This window comes from Salarias fasciatus, chromosome 20, assembly GCF_902148845.1.
Source record: "Salarias fasciatus chromosome 20, fSalaFa1.1, whole genome shotgun sequence".
Lineage (NCBI taxonomy): Eukaryota > Metazoa > Chordata > Actinopteri > Blenniiformes > Blenniidae > Salarias > Salarias fasciatus.
In genome coordinates, this window is record NC_043764.1 from 22,077,729 (window position 1) to 22,104,234 (window position 26,506).

The 26,506-nt window shown below is 42.6% G+C and overlaps 1 protein-coding gene across 1 annotated transcript; it reads right to left on the reverse strand.

Annotated features, from left to right (window-relative positions):
• Window positions 1-169: 169 nt before the first annotated feature.
• Window positions 170-26,078, reverse strand: tnfrsf9a (tumor necrosis factor receptor superfamily, member 9a). The gene is made up of 15 exons (XM_030119547.1): window positions 25,839-26,078; window positions 24,589-24,708; window positions 24,367-24,501; window positions 24,211-24,283; window positions 23,954-24,114; window positions 5,100-5,219; window positions 4,878-5,012; window positions 4,725-4,797; window positions 4,427-4,617; window positions 3,970-4,089; window positions 3,750-3,884; window positions 3,594-3,666; window positions 3,290-3,480; window positions 3,058-3,198; window positions 170-2,904 (listed from the first exon to the last, which is right to left on the reverse strand). Exons 1-15 carry the CDS (start codon window positions 25,966-25,968, stop codon window positions 2,792-2,794), a joined length of 1,911 nt encoding a protein of 636 aa, XP_029975407.1. The 5' UTR covers window positions 25,969-26,078; the 3' UTR covers window positions 170-2,791.
• Window positions 26,079-26,506: the final 428 nt, after the last annotated feature.

A 26,506-nucleotide genomic window follows, 5' to 3' on the forward strand; every position in this document is an offset into this window, starting at 1 on the left:
ACCATCCATGAGTTATTTCAAGTTCAGAACTGAAAAACCAGTCAGCAGTTCTCCTAAGAGAGCATGCTGATCTATCAAGCAGTTATTAAATTTAAGATTTATGCAACGTTACCATTTCTGTTTGCATGTTGTTGCTTTTCCCACATTTAAAACACTTTTAAAATTTTGTTTTTATGACTCAAAAAGTCTGTTTAATTACAATATTGTAAATTGCAAATATCCTGTAAGAAAAAAAATGCAGCAAATTAAAAAAATACAACTTTTATTGTTTTTTTAACTTGTCTTGTGTACAGCGTAAAATAATATACAATATTGTCTATTATGACACTTTTTTTTGTCAAGTTAAAGTCATTGAGGAAAAACATGAGGTAAGTGAATGCACCACAGCAGTTCTTACTGAGGGAGTTTCTACGTGAACTTTAAGCCTCATTTACAATCTTGTTTGAATTGTATATGTGATAAGTGTCACATTTTAATCCGGGCTTTCCCAGAATCACCTGCCGGGAATGCCAGCTGCTCTGGCTAATTAAATGAACAGTTTAGATTATATGACGCTGACTGAAACTGTGGCTCAGTGGGCATGTCTGAGCTCCTGTTGAATTCTCCATGTGATCTTTAAAGAATACCAGAGAAAGAGGAACTTTGCTCTCCAGGATTTGTTTCATCTCTCTGGAAATAGTCAAACTCATAAAGAACAATGTTACTCTTAAAGTGCAGGCATGGAAGCGAGAAATTACAAATACTTAAATCACTATAGTTATTCATTCTATCAAATAAGTGATATTACTCATACTCAAATACATTTCACAGTATATATACTTCTTAAACAAGTCCAGCATATCTGATGTAAACACATACAAATGACTGCCTCATTTACTCACTAATACTTCTGAGTATTGTTTGAGCAGATTACACTTAGTTCTCTATTCTTTTAGCTGCGACTGAGTGCAATCAAAGATTAAAGTGTAATGACAGTATTTGTGCTGGAGTTCATATTTTCAGTAGCCTACTCTTCTCACCTCTTGTGAAAGGGGGAAAAACACAGTTCCTCTCTCTGCAATCATTTGCATGATGGGAAAACTTTTGCTTTTCCTGTACAGAATTCTCCCTCCCATCACTTTGCATATATTTATATACACTACCTGTCAAAAGTTTTAGAGTCCAATCAGTAACTTGAAATAATACAACAGTAAGTGGTGAACTACCAGAGGGTAAAATAAAAAGTAAGGTTACCCAAAACTGAAAAACAGAGTACATTTCAGAACAATAACACAAAATGGGTTAATAATTGATAGTTGTCCTGCAGCAATGGAGGGTGACCAAGCCTTAAAAAGCTGGTGCTACTAACTCCTACAGGTGTTCCAAGTTTTCTTGATTACTAACAAGCCCCTCTGTCAGCATAAAAGCAGTGTTTGAACACAATGTGGTACCATACCCTCGTGAGCATCAGTTGAACAGTATTGTACTGCAGAAAGTAGTGTGTTGCTACAGAAATGGCAAGAAAAAGGCAATTAACAGTGGAAGAGGGACAGACCATCATAACACTGAAAAATGTAGGTCTTTCCTACAGAGAAATTGCAAAGGAAGTCAGAAACTGGGGCCAACTATGACAGGAAGAGGTCTGGCAGACCCAAAGCCACAACTGAATCAGAGGAAAAGTTTCTGAGAGTCAACAGTTTGGGTGATAGGCGGCTCACAGGACAACAGCTTCAAGCACAGCTTAATAGTGGTCGTAGTAAGCAAGTCTCTGTTTCAACAGTGAAGAGAAGACTTGGAGCTGCGGGTTTAACTGGACGAGTTGCAGCAAGAAAACCACTGCTAAGACGTCAGAATAAGACAAAGAGGCTTGCCTGGGCCAAGAAACACTGGCACTGGTCTACTGGAGACTGGAAAAAGGTATTATGGACTGATGAATCAAAATTTGAAATCTTCGGTTCATCATGCAGGATCTTTGTACGGCGTAGAGTAGGTGAAAGGATGCTTCCACAGTGTGTGGCTTCAACTGTCAAACATGGAGGAGGAAGTGTGATGGTCTGGGGTTGTTTTGCTGGATCCAGTGTTGGTGACTTCTTCAGAGTGAGAGGCACCCTGAACCAAAACGGCTTCCACCACAGCATCCTGTAGCGCCACGCAATACCCTCTGGTATGCGTCTAGTTGGTCAGGGGTTCATCTTACAGCAAGATAATGACCCAAAACATAAGTCCAAGCTATGCCAGAACTATCTTGCGAAAAAAGAACAAGCTGATAAACTTGAAGACATGGAGTGTCCAGCACAGTCTCCAGACTTAAACCCCATTGAGCTGGTTTGGGATGAAATGGACAGGAGAGTGAAACCAAAGCAACCCACGAGTGCCACACATTTATGGGAACTTCTGCAACAGACATGGGAAGAACTTTCTGAAGAATATTTGATTTCTATTGTAGAAAGGATGCCACGTGTGTGTTCAGCTGTTAGATCTGCCAAAGGTGGCTACTTTGATGAGTCAACAGTTTAGAATACATTTTGATCTATAAATTGATTCCATAATTTCTTTTTTGACTCCAATTGCTTATATGTGCTATGCTTTGACGTCTGAGCGCAATTAGACATTAAACGGCATAATTTTCAGTAAAAACTCTGGAAAAATTGGGGTGTTCTAAAACTTTTGACCGGTAGTGTATATACCTATACATTTTTTTGTTTCAGTGGCTTATGTGAAATTGAAAAGTAGGCATTACTGTTCATCTTGATGGCCTTGCATCCTTTTTTCCTTCCATCCAGCCTGAGCATGAACCTCCGAGCGGCGGCCTTCATTCATGCTGCTCTGAGGAGTCTTTGGAGAAAAGTGATTCAGAGCTGCTGCCCTGTTCTTGTTCCGCCTCATGAAAGCTGCACTCGATTGCAATTAATGTTTGCGGGTCATCTGAAGATGGAAGAACAGGTTGAAATAAAAGTCATGACATACATTTCATACTAGAGTTGTGATTTTTTTTTTTTATTCTATTTTTTGACAAATATCTGATGTAGTCATTACAATTCAAGCCATCCAGACAATTGCCATGAGAAGAGCACTTACCTGAGGGAGGTCTGATTATGGGTTTTGTTGGAGTTTTCTTGTTCTTGGTTTTAGTAATTGCAGAGACGACAGTGAAAATGACTATCAGAATTATGCCAACGACCAGTGGTAAGACCAGGAACCATGCAATGTTTGCGCTACCTGTTTAAAACAACAAAAGATGTGAGCTGGGCTTCCAAAAATGTTTGAATTCGAGGACAAAGACACAAACAGAATACTTTGATGTCCTCACCAGGGGGCTCCACTTTGACCACTGTTTTGGGGTCTGAAACAGGGGTCTCTGTTGTGGTCACTGTTTTTGGATCTGAAGTATCCACACTCAATGGTGTTGTGACCACTGAGTTCAGTTTTGAAACATCCACACACTTAATGTCAGTAAATGCGTCTCCTTTGGCCGCGATGCGTTGATTCGGTTTGGGACACCTTTGAAGAAGAATAAAGATGTTTTGTTTTGGTTTTTTTTGTTTTGTTTTTTTTAAATGTAATATGAGCTGAACTGTCCTAAATCAACATAAACAGACAATAGTATATCTCACTCGGTGCTCCAGGGTTTACACTTCTGGTGAATTTTGTCGTTGAACGTGCCGTTTGGACAGGGTCTGCAGGAACCTGTGCAGGGCGTGGGATTACATTAGCTGACTTTGTTGGGTCAGGTGTGGCAAAGATAGATTCCCTCTTTTAGTTTCACCAACCGTCATGAGGTTCCTGTCCTTTTGTGCATGTACGAACGCAGAAGGAGCAGTGGTCATTCCCACAAGTGTACCCCTTCTTGCAGCCACACTTTGTGTCAGCAGTGGGCGTGCAGGCTTCCAGCTGAACCTGAGTGCCTGAACATAAAAGAATAAAAAAACTTATTATATCCCTTTACAAGTCATTAACAATGTTATGAGTCAGACAGCTGCCCTGACCTACCTGCACACTGTGTGCACTTTGTGCACTGGTTGTCACTGAAAGTTGAGGCGTAAGTTCCAGGTTCACATGGTGTACAGAGGTCAATCGCTCGTGGGCCACATTCCTTCATCAAACGATGTCCTATAAAATATACACAGTCATTCAAACAAAAAGTGTCCAATTCAGGTATAAAGCTTTGATATATATATATATATTTTTTTTTTTTGTCATTTAGAAAATATGAAATACCATAGAAATGTGAGTTTGTTACATGAGATCTGATGATCTTTTGAGTTCAGTGAAAGAAGAAAATAACAATTTGACAGATGGTCCAAGACTTAAATGTAAAGTAAAAAAAAAATCATAATAATAATACAGGGGGAACAAGGGGGAAAAAATTAATTATATCAAAATCTAATGCAGTCCTTCATTGAGGCCCATGAGTGCCTCCTGATGATTCTCAGTGAGATGTCCTCACCAGGGGGCTCCGCTTTGACCACTGTTTTGGGGTCTGAAACAGGGGTCTCTGTTGTGGTCACTGTTTTTGGATCTGAAGTATCCACACTCAATGGTGTTGTGACCACTGAGTTCAGGTTTGAAACATCCACACACTTAATGTCAGTAAATGCGTCTCCTTTGGCCGAGATGCGTTGATTCGGTTTGGGACACCTTTGAAGAAGAATAAAGTTGTTTTGTTTTTTTTGTTTTGTTTTTTTTTAATGTAATATGAGCTGAACTGTCCTAAATCAACATAAACAGACAATAGTATATCTCACTCGGTGCTCCAGGGTTTACACTTCTGGTGAATTTTGTCGTTGAACGTGCCGTTTGGACAGGGTCTGCAGAAACCTGTGCAGGGCGTGGGATTACGTTAGCTGACTTTGTTGGGTCAGGTGTTTCAAAGATTCCCTTTTTTTAGTTTCACCAACCGTCATGAGGTTCCTGTCCTTTTGTGCATAAAGGAACACAGAAGGAGCAGTGGTCATCCCCACAGGTGAGCCCCTTCTTGCAGCCACACTTTGTGTCAGCAGTGGGCGTGCAGGCTTCCAACTGAACCTGAGTGCCTGAAGACACAAAAGAATAAAAAAACGTATTATATCCCTTTACAAGTCATTAACAATGTTATGAGTCAGACAGCTGCCCTGACCTACCTGCACACTGTGTGCACCATTTGCACTGGTTGTCACTGAAAGTTGAGGCGTAAGTTCCAGGTTCACATGGTGTACAGAGGTCAATCGCTCGTGGGCCACATTTCCTCACCAAACGATGTCCTATAAAATATACACAGTCATTCAAACAAAAAGTGTCCAATTCAGGTATAAAGCTTTGATATTTTATTTTATTTTATTTATTTATTTATTTTTGTCATTTAGAAAATATGAAATACCATAGAAATGTGAATTTGTTACATGAGATTTGTTACATGAGATCTGATGATCTTTTGAGTTCAGTGAAAGAAGAAAATAACAATTTGACAGAGGGTCCAAGAGGGTCTAAGGTAAAAAAACAAAACAAAAAAAAATCATAATAATAATAATACAGGGGCAACAAAGGGGAAACATTAAATATATCAAAATCTAATGCAGTCCTTCATTGCGGCCCATGAGCGCCTCCTGATGATTCTCAGTGAGACTGATTTATCAGGTCTTGATGCTGTACTTCGGATTGTATTTCGGACAGAACTTCACTGTTCTGGTTTAGGATGGCACATATGGGTTACGAGAGTGCCAAATAATTGGATTCATTAGTTGCATCCTCCTCGCCTTTGTTGTGGGATTAGATAAACCCACTGAAACCTGCAGTTTGGTTAGATGCATCCGCAAAACCAGGAACTCCCCACAGGCTGGAATAGACACAATTTTCCATCCACTGAAAATAACTGAGATCAAAATAAGTGTCTCATCTTATATTTATTTTTTAGGATGCTTTTATTAACTTTATCTACATTTTGTTCTTATTTGCTGCTTGATTCATGTTTCTTGCTATCCACAGCATTTTCATTCATCACTTTACACTGCCGTGTTGCTTAAACATGCAAATAAAGTTGTCCTTCTCATTTGGCATGTGCAAGTTTTCTGATAGTGTACTGGGTTTTCAATGAACAATACAATAAAAACAACACAACACTTTTCCTATATGTCTGTCTGTGTGGTGCTAAAACAGAAAACATGAACTGTCCTTTGGGTTCACATGTTCAGTTGTGCTTTTTCTTTTTTCTACTTTGACTTAAATACTGTTCTTCTTCATTTAAAGCAGCATTATAATGTAGAGTTTCCAATCATTGTCACTCTTAATTAAGGTTAAATGAGACATTCAGATATTCAAAATGACTTTTTTCTTAAAAAAAAAAAAGGTGTATTTCAGCAGCAGCTTTATCTTAGTTGCCTACCTGGATGACAGGCTTTACAGCAGGCTCCATCTCCTACATGATCCCACTCCATGCAGCCCAGGTTGACAGGATCACAGGCGCAGCCCTGCAGCAGCAGCCAGAGAGACATCACCAGCAGCATCACCGACATGACGCCCAGAAGTCCACAGTCCTCAATCCAAGGATGGCACGGCCAACTCAGGGAAGGTTTGAAGCTAAATGATCGCAGAAATCTATAGTAATCCTAAATGATCAACTCTGTTTTGCTTTGTTTAGCAGAGCAACATGAGGAGGATGTCTGTGCTCTGACCTTATGTGTGTCTCCTTTTTACAGTGGGCTGAGTCAAAGCAAGGGGTGGGCCTAAAGACACCACACACGCCCACTCATCTGTCTTCAAAGCCTCTGAATGCAAAATGCTATTTCATTTTTCAAAACCTGCCAAAGATTCAGAAGAGAATATTTGCTTAGATTTCTGTAAAATTATTTCATCAAATATATTTTCTTCGTGTACAGCACATGTGAAAGTACAGAGGGAGGCGCAGGTTTCTTTCTCACTCAATAGTTGAAAAGGCTTCTTTTGTTAATTATGACCTTACTCCTTTGAAAAATTCTTCAGAAGATATGAAATTTCCTGTGATTGTCCAAGTTTTATATTTACGACAGCACAAGCTGCAACCATCAAGAAAAACAGGATTGACAACATACCTCAAAAATTCCCAGGAACACCTTGCACTCTGGGAATTACACTGCACGTGTTTTAAAACACACAATTTTATCTAAATACTAATATTTTTTAAATGATAATTGTTGTATATTTCTGTTGAATTTAAACGGCTAAACTGTGTTTTTATTACTCTGCCTTGTGACTCTGTAGGTGAAAGGTCACCATAACGAAACCTTTGATCTCTTTGTGATAACGTAAAAGCCACAGCCCTGAGGGACATCAGTTGTGAACCAGCCAGAATAAGGAGCTGACACACGGTCAGAAGCCCAGGAGGCATTTCATCTCCAGTTCAAGCTGCCTTCTGTGGTGTAACCATGTGTCAGTCTATTGTACCGGTCATATGTGCCCTGCTCAGATGTGCTGGACTGTTGGAAAAGGCCCCAAGCCAGCAGGAAGAGAGTGTTGTAACTGTCTGCAGGACCGCAAATCTTAAAGGGCAACTTCGGTTTTTTGACATCTGGACCTTATTTCTACGTGTGTGCATGCTCATATACTCACTCAGACAAACATTGTGCAGCTCGGAGTCCTTCAGAAGTTATTTAGATCCAACCGATTTCGCTGCACTTAGCGGGGGCCACGGCAAGGGAGCGTCAGCGCGGGACATAATCTCTGCAAAGTCGCTCATTTCAGTTATATTTTTTCATCCATCGCCAGTGTTATCATAAAGTCAGCTCGTCTACCGTATTCAGGTGGGTCAGTTCAGCTGACAGTTTTCACTAACTTAGCCACAATTAGCTCGGATGGGAACGTCGCGGAGCTCCTCTCCCCAGCAGAGAGGCACTTTGGCTGGGCCTCGGCTGTCACGTCGCGTGGGCGTCTGACTTCCAGGGCCAAGTTGGCCTGAGTCGGGGCCGAGGTGGGTAAACGCCCCAGAGCTTGCTCCATGGAGTCTCCGGAGGTCTCCAGGCCGGCCTGGCTGCACCGCGCCGCACCGCGCACGGGCCGCGGTGCCGCGGGGACCTGCCGCGTTCCGCCTGTATGTCTCTCCGCACCGAGGGTCTCCGGAGGTCTCCAAGCCCGGCCTGGGCGCACCGCACGCTCACCTCGGCCCCGACTCGGACCAACTCGGCCCTGGAAGTCAGACGCCTAGGGTTTAGAATCCCTAGCTGACCTGATCAAAGGCTGCATCGAAGAGAAACGTCTTGAGCCTAACCTTAAATGTGGAGACTGTGTCTGCCTCTTTGACACCTCTTGGAAGCTAGTTCCATAAAAAGGGTGCCTGATAGCTAAAGGCTCTTCCACCTAATGTCCATTTAGAGACTCTAGGAGTCACCAGTAACCCTGCATTTTGAGAGCGGAGTGCTCTGATTGGTTGATAAGGCGTTAAAGCATCTTGGAGATAGGTCGGAGCCATCCCATTTAGGATTTTATAAGTGAGGAGAAGGATTTTAAATCTAACTCTAAACTCGACAGGAAGCCAGTGAAGAGATTTTAGAACGGGTGTAATGTGTTCACGTCTTCTAGTTCCGGTTAATAATCTGGCGGCCGCATTTTGAACCAACTGAAAGTTTTTTAACGCACTTTTTGGGCAGGCTGCAAGAAGGGAGTTGCAGTAGTCCAGTCTAGTGGAAACAAATGCATGGATGAGTTTTTCTGCATCGCTTCTAGGTAGAATGTTTCTTATTTTAGCTATGTTGCGCAAGTGGAAATATGCTGTTTTACAAGCCAGGTTGATGTGTGCTTTAAAGGAGATATCCTGATCAAATAAGACCCCGAGGTTCCTGACAGTAGAGGAGGAGGATACACTGACGTTATCTAAGGTGATAATCTGTTCAGATAGACACTCTCTCAGTTTATGGGGGCCTAGTATAATGACCTCTGTTTTGCCAGGATTAAGACGGAGATAGTTCGTAGTCATCCAGGATTTAATTTCTCTGATACAGTCACTGAATCTGTCTATTTGATTAGTTTGATCAGGTTTCATAGATAAATACAATTGTGTGTCATCTGCATAACAATGAAAATTGATATCGTGGCTTCTAATTATGTTCCCTAAAGGAAGAATATATAACAGAAATAAAATTGGCCCGAGCACGGACCCTTGAGGAACCCCATAACTGACCTGGGAGCACGGTGAGGACTGTTGGTTAACGTGAACAAATTGGTACCTATTAGATAAATAGGATTTGAACCAGCAGAGGGCTTTTCCTCTGATGCCAACCTCACATTCTAACCTCTGCAGGAGAATATTGTGGTCAATTGTATCAAAAGCTGCACTGAGGTCTAAGAGAACCAGGATTGAGACTAGACCTGCGTTAGACATTATTAAAAGCATCCTAAAAATAAATATAAGATGAGACACTTATTTTGATCTCAGTTATTTTCAGTGGATGGAAAATTGTGTCTATTCCAGCCTGTGGGGAGTTCCTGGTTTTGCGGATGCATCTAACCAAACTGCAGGTTTCAGTGGGTTCATCTAATCCAGGGGTGGGGAATCCTGGTCCTGGAGGGCTGCAGCCCTACATGTTTTCCATGTCTCCCTGCTTCAACACACCTGAATCGAATCAAGATTCATGGCGAAGTCCAGCAGAAAACCAGATAACGAGCCTCATTACAATCTCCTCATTACAACCTCCGGAGACCCTCAGTGAGGAGAGACATCCAGGCAGAACGCAGCAGGTCCCCGCGTGCACCGCGGCCCGCGTGCGGTGCGCCCAGGCCGGCTTGGAGACCTCCGGAGACCCTCGGTGAGGAGAGACATCCAGGCCGGCCTGGAGACCTCCGGAGACTCCGTGGAGCAAACTCCGGGCCATTTACCCACTTCGGCCACGACTCGGACCAACTCGGCCCACCTGAAGACGGTAGACGAGCTGACTTTATGATAACACTGGCGATGGATAAAAAAATATAGCTGAAATGAGTGACTTTGCAGAGATTATGTCCCGCGCTGAAGCTCAATTGCCGTGGCCCCTGCTAAGTGCGGCTAAAACGGTTGGATCTGAATAACTTCTGAAGGACTCCGTGCTGCACAATGTTTGTCCGAGTGAGTATATGAGCATGCACACACCTAGAAATAAGGTCCAGATGTCAAAAAACCGAAGTTGCCCTTTAAGCAAGATTGCTACTGGTCTGGCTGGATCACAGCAGGAAACTGCTGTGATCCAGCCAGACCAGTAGAATAGAGGGGGTCATGGTGCAGATTGGAACTATTGAATTTGTGGTGAAATATTATTTAGGAAATTATGCGGAATAATCTGTTCAAATAAATTGGGATTATTTTTTTAAAGCATTGATTGGAAAAGGAAAAAAAAGAATAGTCTTTGACTTAAGGATTTTCTGGTTTGGGTAATAAGTAATGAGAAGATGCGCACATTATTGTATAGTCTGGCGAATTCACTAGTGGGCTCCTGTGCCGCCGTGCACATTCATGAAGTAACGCTAGCTGCTGTGAAAAAGTGAAAACAAGCCACTCTGTACAGCCCTCACAACCCCATCCTGCTGCCAGTGCAATCTCCACTGTTGACTGTCAAGAGACAACTGGAATTGAATTTGGTGAAACCAGCCGCCCAACCCCAGGGGGAGGAGCCATCAGCTCCACCCATTGGCATGTCAACTCCCATCTCCAAACAAGACAACCCCTACAGGGGAGAGCAAGATTGCCTTACAACTCTCAAAGACTCACAGGCTTCATCTGCTGGACACAACCGATCAGTGCAACATCACCCTGAAGATCTAGAAATGAACCGTCATTGCCTCTGTAATCCTGATGCAACACCATTCAGCACTCACCCCCACCCCCTGTGGACCTTCGAACCTCCACAGAATAGGATCTACATACTGGAACACCTCAGGAAAAAGCTTTTGTCATTGACTGCTGGCACTACTCTGGCATTGGGTGATATGAGATCTTTAATTAGCACTGCCACCTCCACTTCCACCCTGGCAGACATAGCAAAATCGGCTGGTACCACCCAGGAACAAGATGCATTAGATTACTGCAACGTTAGTGAAGCTGTTAACACTGCCATTCGACACACATTCCCGGACCCCCTGGGGGTACTGTCATCTCTCAACCTTTACTGGGATGTTACGACCAGCCCAGTCACTTATCTTGATGAAGCCGCCAATAAGTGGTCTGCTGTCACAGGAATTGCAGCACACTCCTCTGCAGGAAGCATGCAACTTTTCAGGCATCACGTGCTTCAGGGAGTGCCACAACAGGTTCGGGACGCTGTGACAGCGTCACCCACCATTCTCAGTGCGGGCTCTAATGTGTGGCGAGATCATTTAATTTTCATTGTCGCAAATTCATAGATAATAAAAAGAGTCAGATGACACTGCAAAATTGCATAAAGAGTTATTCCATCTGCAACTGCAGCAAGCGAAATGCAACTAATCAGAGTCAAACAAAGCATTGAAAAAGAATTCACAGATGCCTGTCACAGACACTCCAGCGCCACAACCACAAACTCACATTCCACCTCCTTAGTACTACATGCGGCCACCGTTGCAGCCATCCTGGGGCCCCCCACCACTGACTCGGCCCTTCCCACAGCAAAATTTTGCCCGCCAGGGTCGAGGGAGGGGCAGGGTGTGGCATGGCAGGTACCAGGGTTCACCAAACCAGCAACACCAGAGACCTGACGGGTGCTTCATCTGCGGTGCTCTGGATCATTGGGCTTCCAGATGCCCCTTCCGGATGACTGGCTCACTGTCGACAGGCCCACCGCAAAACCATTGACAACCTCCTCTGCAAGGACCGGCACCACATTGCCAGCCCCCACCAAGTCAAGGTGCACCACAATGCCCCACCTTTTCATGGGCATCGGAAAACTAACACTATTCTGCCTCGAGGTGCCCAGGAGGAGCTGATCATGGGACTCAGTCAGAGCCCATGATGAACACTGACGTGAACGGCCAGATCTTCTTCATGATGGTGGACACCGGTGCCCGCTATTCCACCCTCACCGATCCTCGTGACAGAGCACGTCTGTCAGGCACTGTCGTCACGATCACTGGCTTCTCTGGGAAACCCATGATCGTACCTCTGACTACTGCTCTTCCCACACGTCTGGGAACGATCTGCTGCAAGCATTAATTTGTTCAACAATCGAACTGTCCTGGAAAGAGACCTGCTTGTCAAAGCCAAGGCCTCTATCCCCTGCTCTTCAGACTGACTGGAGTTAACGTTTTCCTCGTGACAGATGATGCACGTGTCTGTCTCCTTAGGACATGGAACTGAAATCTGTCACATCCCAAACAAATCCAACTCTGCCATCCTCCATCAAGGCGCTATCATCTATTGGTTGCTTTTGGACAGAGTTGAAGATCCTGATGAACTCTCAGTACTTAAGGTGTTTTGTGACTGGTGGCCCTGGATCTCTGACCTGACACGCCAGATGCACAGTTTCATATGTCCGCCACGGAAATATTTCACAAGTCCATCTGGGTAGCCGCTCTTCCGATTTGATTTCAGAGGCAGGACCTTCAAAATAATCAGTAGCTGGCAATTGGACGACCGTTCGAACCAAAGAAGAAGACGATTGGACGACTGTTCTGATTGACACGCGATTTACTCACCACAGACCAATCCACATCCAGCCACGGTGTGACGAAGCTTATGTGCGCTGCTGCTGAGAAGCAGGAGACATTGTTTCCTGACAAAAAGGCTTGAAGTGATGTTCTGTGCTCCTCTTTCAAAGAAGAAACTGAGTCGCTTTCTTATAAAACTGCAGATATTGCCGTGTCCACGGAGATCGCTTCACATGCCGCCAATTGTTTTCGAACTTTTTCGAGCTTCCCGCTGCCGTCACGTCTTTCGTCACGTCCGCTCCTCCCGCAGCTCCCGCCTCTTTCCCCTGATTTGGCCGGTAAAATTTTAACTGAGTGAAACCATTGGTCTATGGAGCGCTACACGATGGGATATGCAGGATTTAGGAACTGAATCAGGCAGGCAGATCTGCTCTGCAAGATTACTGGATCTCAACGCTACACCCCAATCACCCCCCGATTGATCCTCCACATTGCACTTTATATGGTAGGGAGGATGATGAAGTCTATCAAGACGCCTTCCAGAAAGACATGGCAGGGACCTGTCATGTCATTCAGTCTGACTTCGTGGTGGTTGGTGCACAGGGTGTCGCATCGGCTGTTACACTCACACCTGAAACACAACATTGGTACATGATGACATTCACAGCTTATCCAAACAGCTCACTTGCACTCAGTCCTAAGGACCAAGCTAAGGACTTACGCCCCATGGTAAAATGGGAGGTTGAGGCCACTGACTGGGCTCCATCGAGCACCCCTGGCCTGCTCTACTCCCCTTCAACTGAACTCTATAAAATTCAACAGTTTGCCTCTGATTCTGCTGGGGCTGAAGAAGAATGGCTTACCCGCTCTCACGGTTGTGAGAAGTCTGACTCTGATGGGGCTGCGGCGCGTCTGCTTTCAATTCCTGAATCTTTGTGGTCACAGGACCTGACTGATGTTGGGCTGTGTAAAATTACACCTGTAACTATTCACACCCAATCAATGCTTTGCAGTATCCTCGCCCACAACATGAATGATTCGGAATTGCTGACACAATCACAGGTCTCTTGTAATCAGGAATCATGGAACCCGCATCTGACAATGTGCGGAACACACCACTTCTGCCAGTCCGTAAGTCAACATGTGCATATCGGGTGGTACATGACCTCCGACTTATTAATCAAGCGATTAATGAACGGACAAGGGTTGAGTAATGTGACTGCAAAACTAAATTTTCTTCCTCTGGCCGATTTAGCTTTTTCTGCTGTAAAACAGGCTCTAGCCTCAGCTGCCTCATTGGCACGACCTGACTATTCTAGACCATTCTTTATGGATGTTTCTGAAAAATCTGGTTCCATTGCAGCCGATCTTTTTCAGAAAAGAGAGGGGACAGGAGACAGGCAAATTCTGACTTATGTAAGTTTTTCTCTTGAAGCTGAACAACCACCCTGTGCTAGGTATGCAGCAGGTCTGACAAAACTCATACTCAAAACCGATCACACTGTAATGGATACTCATCCAGACCCCAGACTACTCCGTTTTTGTGGACGGATGTTGTCTCAGAGATCTCTCTGGGGTCCTCAGATCTGCTTACGCAGTCGTGGCAGATGTTGGCCAACAAACGTATTATGTTCAGGAAGCAGACCTCATTGGAGGTAGACAGTCAGCCTAGTGGGCTGAACTCATTGCTCTCACTAGGGCTCCAGAGAGGGCGGATGGTAAAAGAGTCAATGGAGCTTCCATGTTGGCTGTGAAGTGGGTTTGTGACATCAGCTGGAACATATGAACCAGACAATCAAACAAAACTTTTTAAGGTGGTGGCGTCCACCAAGTTGAACTGGGTTGACGCACTGCCAGTGGTTCTGTTAATAATTTGTGGTTTAGTCTCGTCTACCACAGGTTAGACTTCATTCGAGTTGGAACATGGCAGACCTCTTCTGGGACCAACGAAAGGCCTATCTCCGTTGGACGAGCGGGTGAGTACCTTCCAAAAAAACTTATCTTGAGTCTCTCCATGCTCTGGCTGCAAGGTTCTGGATCCAGCTGAAAGACGATCCAGGCCCACCAACCAGCGAATTCAGCGATCCCCATCATCATCACCTGAAGGTCCTGAAGAGGAGGTGGGCGGAGCCAAGATGGACGGGCCCATTCAAGGTGACGGAGAGGACATCCTCCGCCTTCCGGTTGGAGGGTGTAGAAGCCCATAACGTAATAACTGCCCATAACGTAATAAATTTGGCCTTTTTAAAATGTAGGCCCATAACGTAATAACTGACCAATAACGTAATTAAAATCCAGAACCTATAACATAATAACTTTTGACCTATAATGCAATAACTTATTACGTTCTTGGCCGGTTATTACGTTATGGGCCTGATGCACAAAACAACGCTTTGAAAATGTAATAAATGAGCCGATAATGTAATAACCAGCCAAGAGTGTAATACATTTGCCCTTTTTGACAATGTTATAGGCATATAACATAATAACAACTGACCATAATAGCGTATAGCATATCAGTTTATACCTCAAAACAGTATTCGTTTTTGTCATGAAAAATGCAGTCTCTATTAAAACTCCGTAACAGCTGTTCCTTAAATCTCTATATTTGTTATGGCTTGTGTTCTTCAAGATAAACAACAACTTTAGACCCTGAACTGAACAATAGAACAATTGAACTGAACATATTTAACCTGAGCACAACAATATTGAGGATTACTGTTTCCTTTTCTTACATTTAAACATTCCAAAAAAATCCAATTCAAATTATTTTGTACATTGAAAAACACACTAACTTGTCTTTGGCAAACAGCTCTTAAAGACCACTGCTGCGTCCAGCAGCCCTTTACAGTAACAAACAAACAAACAAACAAACACCAACTTAGGGCTTAATTCGATGGGTGAGTATTATCTAAACTGATCCTAGGGCAGCAGTTTTACCAAACGGACTGGTGTCACCATTTTTTAGCCTGAAGCCCGGGACGAAGCAGGGCGATCTATTAAGCCCCTGTTATTCATTTTATTCCTTGAGCCTTTAGCAGCCCCAATTAGAATTAACAGAATTAATACACAGTTCGGAAGAGCATAAGATGTTTCTGTATACTGATGATATTTTGCTTCTTATTAGAGATCCTTCCTCTTCAGTTCCCAAGGTTTTATCCTCGAATGAAAATTTTTCAAAACTATTGGGCTACAAAATTAACTGGCAAAAGTCATAAGCTATGCCGACATCAAACTGATGTTTCCAACCTCTTCTTTCTCCATTCCAGTTCAGATACCCGGGTACCCGTGGGAATGAAATATCTTGGTGTGAAGTTGTGTTCAGAGTTGACTAATATAAACTCGATAAATATAGAACCATTGCTAAAAAAATTTGAAAATAAAATTGGATAAATGGAAATTATTAAATCTTAGTCTGTGGGGTAAAATTTGTACCATTAAAATGCTTGTAGCTCCACAGTTTAATTGCAAATCTATGATGATACCAATAACAATAAGTAATGCCTTTTTTAAACAATACAGCTCACTAATTAAGGAATTTCAGTGGAATGGCAAGAAGGCGAGAAATGGAGTAAGAAAACTTACAGCTCTGAAGGCTTGTGGAGGCCTAGCTCTCCCAGACCTGGAACTGTATAATCTTGCATTTGAAATGAACAAATTGTCAAGGGGCTTGAATTTAGGGTGGATTAATATTGAAAGGAAAATTGCAGATCCATTTAATATCATCCAAGTACTCTCACAAAAATCAACAAACTTAATACAACAGAACCCCATTTTACAACATTCACAATGGGCTTGGGAAAAAGCCCACAAAATGTTAGGAATCTCTCCATATAAATAAATTTACTCTTCAGTCTGGAATAATCCTTTAGTGCACATTGGAAAGTTTCCTTTTTTGTGTCATAAATGGCTTGAACCAGGGGCGCATAAAATAAGTCATCTGTATAGAGATAATAACTTTAGGCCATTTAGTCTGTTAAAAGAAACATTTAATTTGGCTGACAAGGGAGACTTTTGGAAATACTTGCAGGTTAGAAATAGTGTGAGCTCAGCTTTTAGCTTAAATCGGTTATAGACAGACAATATATTGCAGTAGTGGTTGAATAAGTCAGGTAATTTGCAGTCAGCATCAATATTTTGTGAAAATCTGTTGAGTAATAAAGGCACAATACGTGATGGTCTAAGAATTACCTGGCAAAAAGATTTCCATATTGAAATTGGTGAAGAAGTGTGGAGCAACATAATTTCAAATTTTGGCTGGGCAAATAGAGATGCTAGGAGCAAATTTATTCATTATAAAACTATTCATCGCTATTATTTTACACCGCCAAAGCTGTTTAAAATGGGGCTGGTACAGAGCGATACATGTTGGAAATGTGGAACAGATTCTGAAACATACCTTCACTATTTTTGGGAATGTCCTATGGTTTTTCCGTTTCGGTTAGAGGTTATCAAAAAGTTGGAAAAATGGACTGGCTCACCAATCCCAGCAGTGCCGCAGTTGTGCTTTCTGGGAGATGAGACTATCATGCCACCTGCATTTACGAAGGGAATGCTTGGTTTTGTGGTGGCTTCATTTTTAGTGGCACTCAGATTAATTCTACGGATCTGGAAGAGCCCTCATAGACCAAAAATTGAGGACTGGATAAACTGATGACTGAGACTGCTTCCTATGAGACATGCATTTCTAAAGTGCATAACATCCAGGACAAAGCCAACAAAATGTGGACTTTTTACATGTAATTTATTATAAAACAAGACTCTGCTGTAATTCAATTGTCTTGACTGTGCAAGTTAATATTTTTTTCTTTTCTTTTTTTTTTCTTGGGTTTGTTTATTGAAAAATTGAAAATGTTAATAAAAACTTGAATGACAAAAACACACACCGACTAATAATGGTCCTTACTTCTTCCAAAAGATGTCCTTGATTTATATTACACTCTTGGCTGGTTATTACGTTATCGGCTCAATTATTACATTTTCAAAGGGTTTTTTTTTTTTTTTTTTTTTTTTTTGCATCAAGGCCATAACGTAATAACCGGCCAATAACGTAGTAAGTTATTGGGTTATTGGTCAAAAGATATTACGTTATAGGTTCAGGACTTCTATTATGTTGTTGGTCAGTTATTACGTTATGGGCTTATTACATTTTAAAAAGGCCAAATTTATTACGTTGTGGGTCATTATTACGTTACGTTATTATTATTATTACATTATTACGTTATTACGTTATTATTACGTTCTACAGAGGTGAAGTAATCGACGTGGTCCCACCAGTCCCAGGGCAGCCCAGCGCCAGATCCGGAGGAACCGAGGCCCCCTAGAACCATCTGACATCACCGGAAACGGGAGAACACGGTGCAAGACCGATTCTCCCCGACGGCAGGAGAAGGTGATGCAGATGGAGCCCGAGAGGTGTCCTTTGTTGTGGCCTTCTACTTTTAGCAGCGTCCGCATCTCCACTAATGTGGACATCGGAGGGGCCACGGGTTAAATATTTTGTCCCAGCAGCTCACGGCAAGCCCACGATGCAAGGTTCTGGACTGACGTCGCAAGCACCGGGTTGAGACCACAACAGCAGAAAAAGACGAAGCATCCCTACAGACCTCAGCTCCATCGCTCTCAATGTTTGCCGTGCTCCTGGTCACTCTGGGGTGTGCATCATGCAGCCCTGAAATAGACGTGTCACGTTCTTCATAGACTTATGCTTCCCCTTCCACTGTCCCCTAAGTGCATGTAGAGTAAGATCTAGTTGTTGCGTCTAGTTGTTCCTAACAATACTGCACCAGACGGGAGTCTCACTCATACTCTTGAAGGTCTCCGTCTGTTGTCGGAGGAATTAAATGATGTTTCTGGTGTGGAGAATCTTTGGAGAACGGACTTGTTCGATCGATGGTTCGGAAAGTTCACAGGATTCTTTTTGGCAATCTTCACATCTATTCACATCTATTGCAGTGTTTCTAGCCCTTCTCATCACATGTGGTGGTTGTGGCATTCCTTTGCTCAGGTCTCTCATTGCCAGCACGATTGCATCTGTGATTGGACAGAATGCACCCCCTCCCTGCCAAATGGTGGTCAAGGAAACTGATCCACAGTTTTCCACCCTGGCCCATGATGTCGCCTATCAAATTCTGCTCCGTGTTGACCACGCCCAGTACCCCCCAGTGCATGACGGTGAGGTAGGTACCGCTCCGCTATAAAAACATGCGAGTGTAGTTCAAAGGATAAGTTCCCAGCTCAAAGGATAAATTCGGTTTAAACAGTTTTCACGTTGTTTATGGAATGAAGTACAACAATATACTCACCCAGAAGGCTTTTCTGATCCAAACAGTGCTTCGGGAGAAAGTTAGATCCAAAATCAAGTGCACATCCATATACTGTTAGCCAATGGGGCATGTATATAGTAGCTCCTAAAACGACTTTAAAGGAGAACTATGCAAGATTTGCTTTAGTGCTCCCCCTATGGTAGGCTCCCCCTAGCGCTCGTCAGACAAAGGTTTTTTCAGACTTTTTGGTTCTGCCATCTGGGAGCACCTAAGGGTGGCGTTGCTAACACTAGCAACAGCTTTACATGCTTTTATACTTGTACTCCCGTATGAGTGCCGTAAAGCAGGTTTGTTCTGGCGAGATTTAGGCCCAATCCCATTTCTCTTTCTAGCCCTCCCCCTTGGCCCTACCCCTTAGCCCTACCCCTATGAAACGGAGTGCTAAGGGGTAGGGCAGAAAGTAAACCCCTCCGAATTGGGACACCCCTCCGACAATCGCGTACGTCATCAGTAGTCACCGCTGCCGATGACGTAAGCAGATGCGACAATTGTTTGCCGAAGAAGAATGTTTTTCTTACATTTTAAAACTTTATTAATTGACAAAATACTGACGTTTATGAACTTCTTTCGTTGCGACGCCGCCATCTTGCCGATCTTGGAAGGCTTTCTGGGAAATCTGTCATCCAGTGGTGGCCGGTGGCGAGGGGGGCTTTTTTTTTTTTCGCCGGGACCGTGACTTGCGGGCGGGGTTAGTTCACTTCCGCATTGGCGGTGGTGCTCGTTTCCCACCCGCACATTCCAGGTGGGCAGTGTTGAAGAAACCAGTTTATTGAAAATAATCGTCTATCTGTTGTGTTTGGAATGCGCCTGGAATGCGCGGGTGTGGAAACGATCGCTCCCGCCAATGCGGAAGTGAATTAACCCTGCCCACCAGTGATGGTCTCGGCTGACGGAACAAACGCCCCTCGCCATCGGCCGCCACAGGATCATACCCCTCCGTTTGGAGTGTGCCTCTCGAGAATCTCCTTTTGGAGGGGTGACTGGCCCTCTTTCCTGGCCCTCCTTCTTGGCCCTACCCCTACGTCATAATGAGAATTGGGACACTCCTACCCCTCCACGTGAATGCGCAAAACGAGGGGAAGGGCCAAGGGGGAGGGCTAAGGGGTGAAATGGGATTCAGCCGTAGTCGGGTCCGCTCCTCTGAAATTGCAAGCGCTGTTTTCAGGACACAGACCCTGGGGGGAGTGGAGGGACCGGTGGATCGCCGTACTAAGTCTTTGTTTACCCCCACAGGGATTCTGAAAAACATTTATTGAGGTAAAAAAGTTTCATAGTACTGCTTTAATCATCCAAAAACTTAGTTTCACCAATATTTCATCACAGTCCGCTCACGCCTCTCCTCCACGAGAGCCCGATGTCACGATATATGTCATATATGCAGATATATGTTGGATTTGAATGTACTACTTGGCGTCCACGCACATCTAGACACCTACATCTAGATATCTATGTCTATATGTCTAGGCGGTTGTGTGACGAGAGCTACGGAAGCCGCAGTGGTGTTGTGTGTGTTTTTTCGACTTGTTTCAAACAACAATAAACTCACACCCACGTACACACACAGACACACACGTTCACCTTGTTCAGCTGGAGTTCTCATTTAATTCAACCAGCCGACTCTACTCGCACTTTAGACCGAACAAAGAGACTTTGGAAAATAGTTCTTGGTTTGTGGATCATTGCAACAGTATGGATGTGTATTTTTCTAATTTTAATTTGAACAGAATCCCCATTTTTGTTGGAAAAAAGTGAAACTTACATGAACTTGGTTAACCAGTATACTGTCAGCACACAGGCCTGAAGACTAAAGTGTTTTCCACTTAAATCTTGCATTAAATGGATTTGACCAGGCTGTTTTCATGAACACTGCTGTGGTGGGGATTTCATCAATGCCCTGAACTCTGCATGACATGTTTGCACAGCAAAAATAATTCACAAAAACACTAATTCACAACAGTCAACACTACCGGAAAGAACTGGTATGACCCAGAATGACCTGCGATAACCTTTTAACCTGAGTGACCTGGTGTGTCGGACAAGCTACTTCAAGTTATTTACTTTTGGACTCTGTGTCGCCGTATTAAAGTGGTTTGCCTTGAATCCAGCTCTGTTTACATATTGTAAAATGACAATCAAATGAACTTATTTAAACTTGTCTTCATCAAGAGGGAAGGCTCCATCCGTGTGATCCTGGTGGAGTTGTTTGTTCAGCTCTCTTGAGTCGGGCGTTCCTCTGCTTACAAGTGTATTCTGACATATTTCATCAGCCGCAGGTCTGAAACTCATTCATGTTATAGCTGGCTTTAACAGGATGATCGCAAACATGTCTGTCGGGGTCTTGATGAACAAAAAAGCACTGCTTGTACTATTATGATATGGCCAATGTGTTGTTCTCTCCAGATGTATTTTACTCGAGCACTACGGCGCATTTCTGTACCTTTGGTGACAGATTATGTTACAAAGTCACCCTTTGCTTTATTTCCCTTGACTAACCACTCTCCAAGTTTAATTCATCGTCGTGGAAATCTTCACACCAAAGACCATCCATGAGTTATTTCAAGTTCAGAACCGCAAAACCAGTCAGCAGTTCTCCTAAGAGAGCATGCTGATCTAACAAGCAAGATCTAATAACCAAGTTATTGAATTTAAGATTTATGCAACGTTACCATTTCTGTTTGCATGTTGTTGCTTTTCCCACATTTAAAACACTTTTAAAATTTTGTTTTTATGACTCAAAATGCCTGCTCAGTTACAATATTGTAAATGCAAATATCCTGTGAGAAAAAACGAAAAAATGCAGCCAATAAAAAAATACAACTTTTATTGTTTTTTTTAACATGTTAACTTGTGTACAGCGTAAAATAATATACAATATTGTCTATTATGACACCTTTTTTTTGTCATATTAAAGTCATTGAGGAAAAACATGAGGCAGACATGTACAGTTTAAATGCAACCGGAGAGCGAAACTGCTGTGGTTGTGTTTAATGTTAGATCTGAGCTGTAAAGTTAAGGCGGCACTTGAGATTAAGGCGTTGTGACGCTGGAGATGTGAGTCATACTTCTGGTGACTACTACGGTTGTGGGTTAACATTTCAACTTGAAGCCCACACAAGTCTTTTTTTTCAGGTTCCATCTTAAGAAAAAAAAAAGATCTCAGCTGTTACAGTTGAGAGAGGAAAAACATCTCTTGAAAAAAAAAAAAAATTCCATTTGGTCTAATCTTGCTGCCCACACCACTGAGCATGAAAGGTAAGTGAATCCACCACAGCAGTTCTTACTGAGGGGGTTTCCACGTGAACTTTAAGCCTCTTTTACAATCTTGTTTAAATTGTATGTGTGATAAGTGTCACATTTTAATCCATCCTTTCCCAGATGAATCACCTGCCGGGAATGCCAGCTGCTCTGACTCATTAGATGAACAGTTTAGATTATAAAGCTCTGACTGAAACTCTGGATCAGTGGGCATGTCTCAACTTGAATCAGTTGGCTCCTGTTGAATTCTCCATGTGATCTTTAAAGAATACCAGAGAAAGAGGAACTTTGTTCTCTGGGATTTTTTTTTTTCAAATTATTTATTGCCTACAACTGTGGAGTGAAAGGAAAGTCCTTAATATTACTGATAATATTAGGTCGAAGTCCACTCTCCTGGCTGTCATTGTGAAACCTTTTCACATTTAATGGAAACCTATTTTCGATAATTAATCATGAAGTGCCTCTGGGTAGCATATACAGGTGAAGCATAGCTGGAGCTGCCCTTTGCAAGTTAAATAGGTGAGGAGCAAAACTGTGTGACGGAAAGGTTGAGTGGGTTTCGCAGGCTCATAATTAGATGTGACTAAAACCTGACACCCAACATGAGTTTTTCCACCCACCTGTACAGTGTTACAGCTTTACTGCTCAGACATGCAAACGTCAGTGTCATGAAAGTCATTCACCACTTCACTGCACAAGCCAGGGAGTGTTAATGTAACGTCTCTCTGGAAATAGTCAAACTCATAAAGAACAATGTTACTCTTAAAGTGCAGGCATGGAAGCGAGAAACTACAAATACTTAAATCACTATAGTTATTTATTCTATCAAATAAGTGATATTACTCATACTCAAATACATTTCACAGTATATACGGTATACTTCTTAAACAAGTCCAGCATGTCTAATGTAAACATAAACAAATGACTGCCTCATTTACTCACTAATACTTCTGAGTATTATTTGAGCAGATTACACTAAGTTCTCTATTCTTTTAGCTGCGACTGAGTGCAATCAAAGATTAAAGTCTAATGACAGTAGTTGTGCTGGAGTTCATATTTTCAGTAGCCTACTCTTCCCACCTCTTGTGAAAGGGGGAAAAACACAGTTCCTCTCTCTGCAATCATTTGCATGATGGGAAAACTTTTGCTTTTCCTGTACAGAATTCTCCCTCCCATCACTTTGCATATTCTAAAACTGGCGGAAACATATATATTCTTTTGTATATATTCTTTCGTAAACATTCTTTTGTTTCAGCGGCTTACGTCAAATTGAAAAGAAGACATCGCTGTTCATCTTGATGGCCTTGCATCCATTTTTCCCTCCATCCAGCCTGAGCGTGAACTTCCGAACCGCCGCCTTCATTCATGTGATGAGCTGCTCTGAGGAGTCTTTGGAGAAAAGTGATTCAGAGCTGCTGCCCTGTTCTTGTTCCGCCTCATGAAAGCTGCACTCGATTGCAATTAATGTTTGTGGGTCATCTGAAGAGGGAAGAACAGGTTGAAATAAAAGTCATGACATACATTTCATACTAGATTTGTGATTATTTTATTCTATTTTTTGACAAATATCTGATGTAGTCATTACAATTCAAGCCATCCAGACAATTGCCATGAGAAGAGCACTTACCTGAGGGAGGTCTGATTATGGGTTTTGTTGGAGTTTTCTTGTTCTTGGTTTTAGTAATTGCAGTGACGACAGTGAAAATGACCATCAGAATTATGCCAACGACCAGTGGTAAGACCAGGAACCATGCAATGTCTGCGCTACCTGTTTAAAACAGCAAAAGATGTGAGCTGGGCTTCCAAAAATGTTTGAATTAGAGAACAAAGACACAAACAGAATACTTTGATGTCCTCACCAGGGGGCTCCACTTTGACCACTGTTTTGGGGTCTGAAACAGGGGTCTCTGTTGTGGTCACTGTTTTTGTGACCACTGATATTAGGTTTGAAATATTCACACACTTAATGTCAGTAAATGCGTCTCCTTTGGCTGCGATGCGTTGATTCGGTTTGGGACACCTTTGAAGAAGAATAAAGTTGTTTTTTTTTATTTATTTTATGTAATATGAGCTGAACTGTCCCAAATCAACATAAACAGACAATAGTATATCTCACTCGGTGCTCCAGGGTTTACACTTCTGGTGAATTTTGTCGTTGAACGTGCCGTTTGAACAGGGTCTGCAGGAACCTGTGCAGGGCGTGGGATTACATTAGCTGACTTTGTTGGGTCAGGTGTGGCAAAGATAGATTCCCTTTTTTAGTTTCACCAACCGTCATGAGGTTCCTGTCCTTTTGTGCATGTAGGAACGCAGACGGAGCAGTGGTCATTCCCACAGGTGAGCCCCTCCTTGCAGCCACACTTTGTGTCAGCAGTGGGCGTGCAGGCTTCCAGCTGAACCTGAGCGCCTGAAGACACAAAAGAATAAAAAAACGTATTATATCCCTTTACAAGCCATTAACAATGTTATGAGTCAGACCGCTGCCCTGACCTACCTGCACACTGTGTGCACCATTTGCACTGGTCGTCACTGAAATTTGAGGTGTAAGTTCCAGGTTCACATGGTGTACAGAGGTCAATCACTGCTGGGCCGCATTTCCTCACCAGACGGTGTCCTACAAAATATACGCAGTAATTCAAAAAAACAAAAAAATATATATATACACAACTGGATAAACTAGTGTCCAATTCGGGTATGAAGCTGTATTTTTTTTTTTTTTTTTCATTTAGAAAATATGAAATAATATAGAAATTTGAATTTGTTACATGAAATTTGATGATCTTCTGAGTACAGTGAAAGAAGAAAATAACAATTTGACAGAGGGTCCAAGACTTAAAGCTAAGGTAAAAAAAAGAAAAACACAGGGGGGACAAGGAGGAACAGAATAAATTCTATCAAAATCTAATGCAGTCCTTCGTCCAGCCCCATGAGCGCCTCCTGATGATTCTCAGTGAGACTGATTTATCAGGTCTTAATGCTGTACTGCAGCATCCCAAAGAAAAGTTAAGGAGTGAGAAAAACTCAACTATTTCCAGCAGAACTTCGCTCTTCTGGTTAAGGATGGCACGTATGGGTTATGATAGTGCCAAATAATTGGATTCATTAGTTGCATCCTCCTCGCCTTTGTTGTGGGATTAGATGAACCCACTGAAACCTGCAGTTTGGTTAGATGCATCCGCAAAACCAGGAACTCCCCACAGGCTGGAATAGACACAATTTTCCATCCACTGAAAATAACTGAGATCAAAATAAGTGTCTCATCTTATATTTATTTTTAGGATGCTTTTAATAAATTTATCTACATTTTGTTCTTATTTGCTGCTTGATTCATGTTTCTTGCTATCCACAGCATTTTTATTCATCACTTTACACTGCCGTGTTGCTTAAACATGCAAATAAAGTTGTCCGTTTCATCTGGCATGTGCAATTTTTCTGATAGTGAACTGGGCTTTCAATGAACAATACAAGAAAAACAGCACAGCACTTTTCCTATATGTCTGTCTGTGTGGTGCTAAAACAAAAAACATGAACTGTCCTTTGGGTTCACATGTTCAGTTGTGCTTTTTTCTTTTTTCTACTTTGACTTAAATACTGTTCTTCTTCATTTAAAGCAGCATTATAATGTAGTTTCCTATCATTATCACTCTTAATTAAGGTTAAATGAGACATTCAGATATTCAAAATGACTTTATTCTTTATAAAAAAAAGGTGTATTTCAGCAGCAGCTTTATCTTAGTTGCCTACCTGGATGACAGGCTCTACAGCAGGCTCCATCTTCTGTCACATCCCACTTCATGCAGCCCAGGTTGACCGGATCACAGGCGCAGTCCTGCAGCAGCAGCCAGAGAGACATCACCAGCAGCATCACCGACATGACGCCCAGAAGTCCACAGTCCTCAATCCAAGGATGGCACGGCCAACTCAGGGAAGGTTTGAAGCTAAATGATCGCAGAAATCTATAGTAATCCTAAATGATCAACTCTCTTCTGCTTTGTTTAGCAGAGCAACATGAGGAGGATGTCTGTGCTCTGACCTTATGTGTGTCTCCTTTTTACAGTGGGCTGAGTCAAAGCAAGGGGTGGGCCTAAAGACACCACACACGCCCACTCATCTCTCATCAAAACCTCTGAATGCAAAATGCTATTTCATTTTTCAAAACCTGCCAAAGATTTAGAAGAGAATATTTGTTTAGATTTCCTATAAAATTATTTCATCAAATATATTTTCTTCGTGTACAGCACATGTGAAAGTACAGAGGGAGGCGCAGGTTTCTTTTTCACTCAATAGTTGAAAAGACTTCCTTTGTTTATTATGGTCTTACTCCTTTGAAAAATTCTTCAGAAGATATGAAATTTCCTGTGATTGTCCAAGTTTTATATTTACGACAGCACAAGCTGCAACTATCAAGAAAA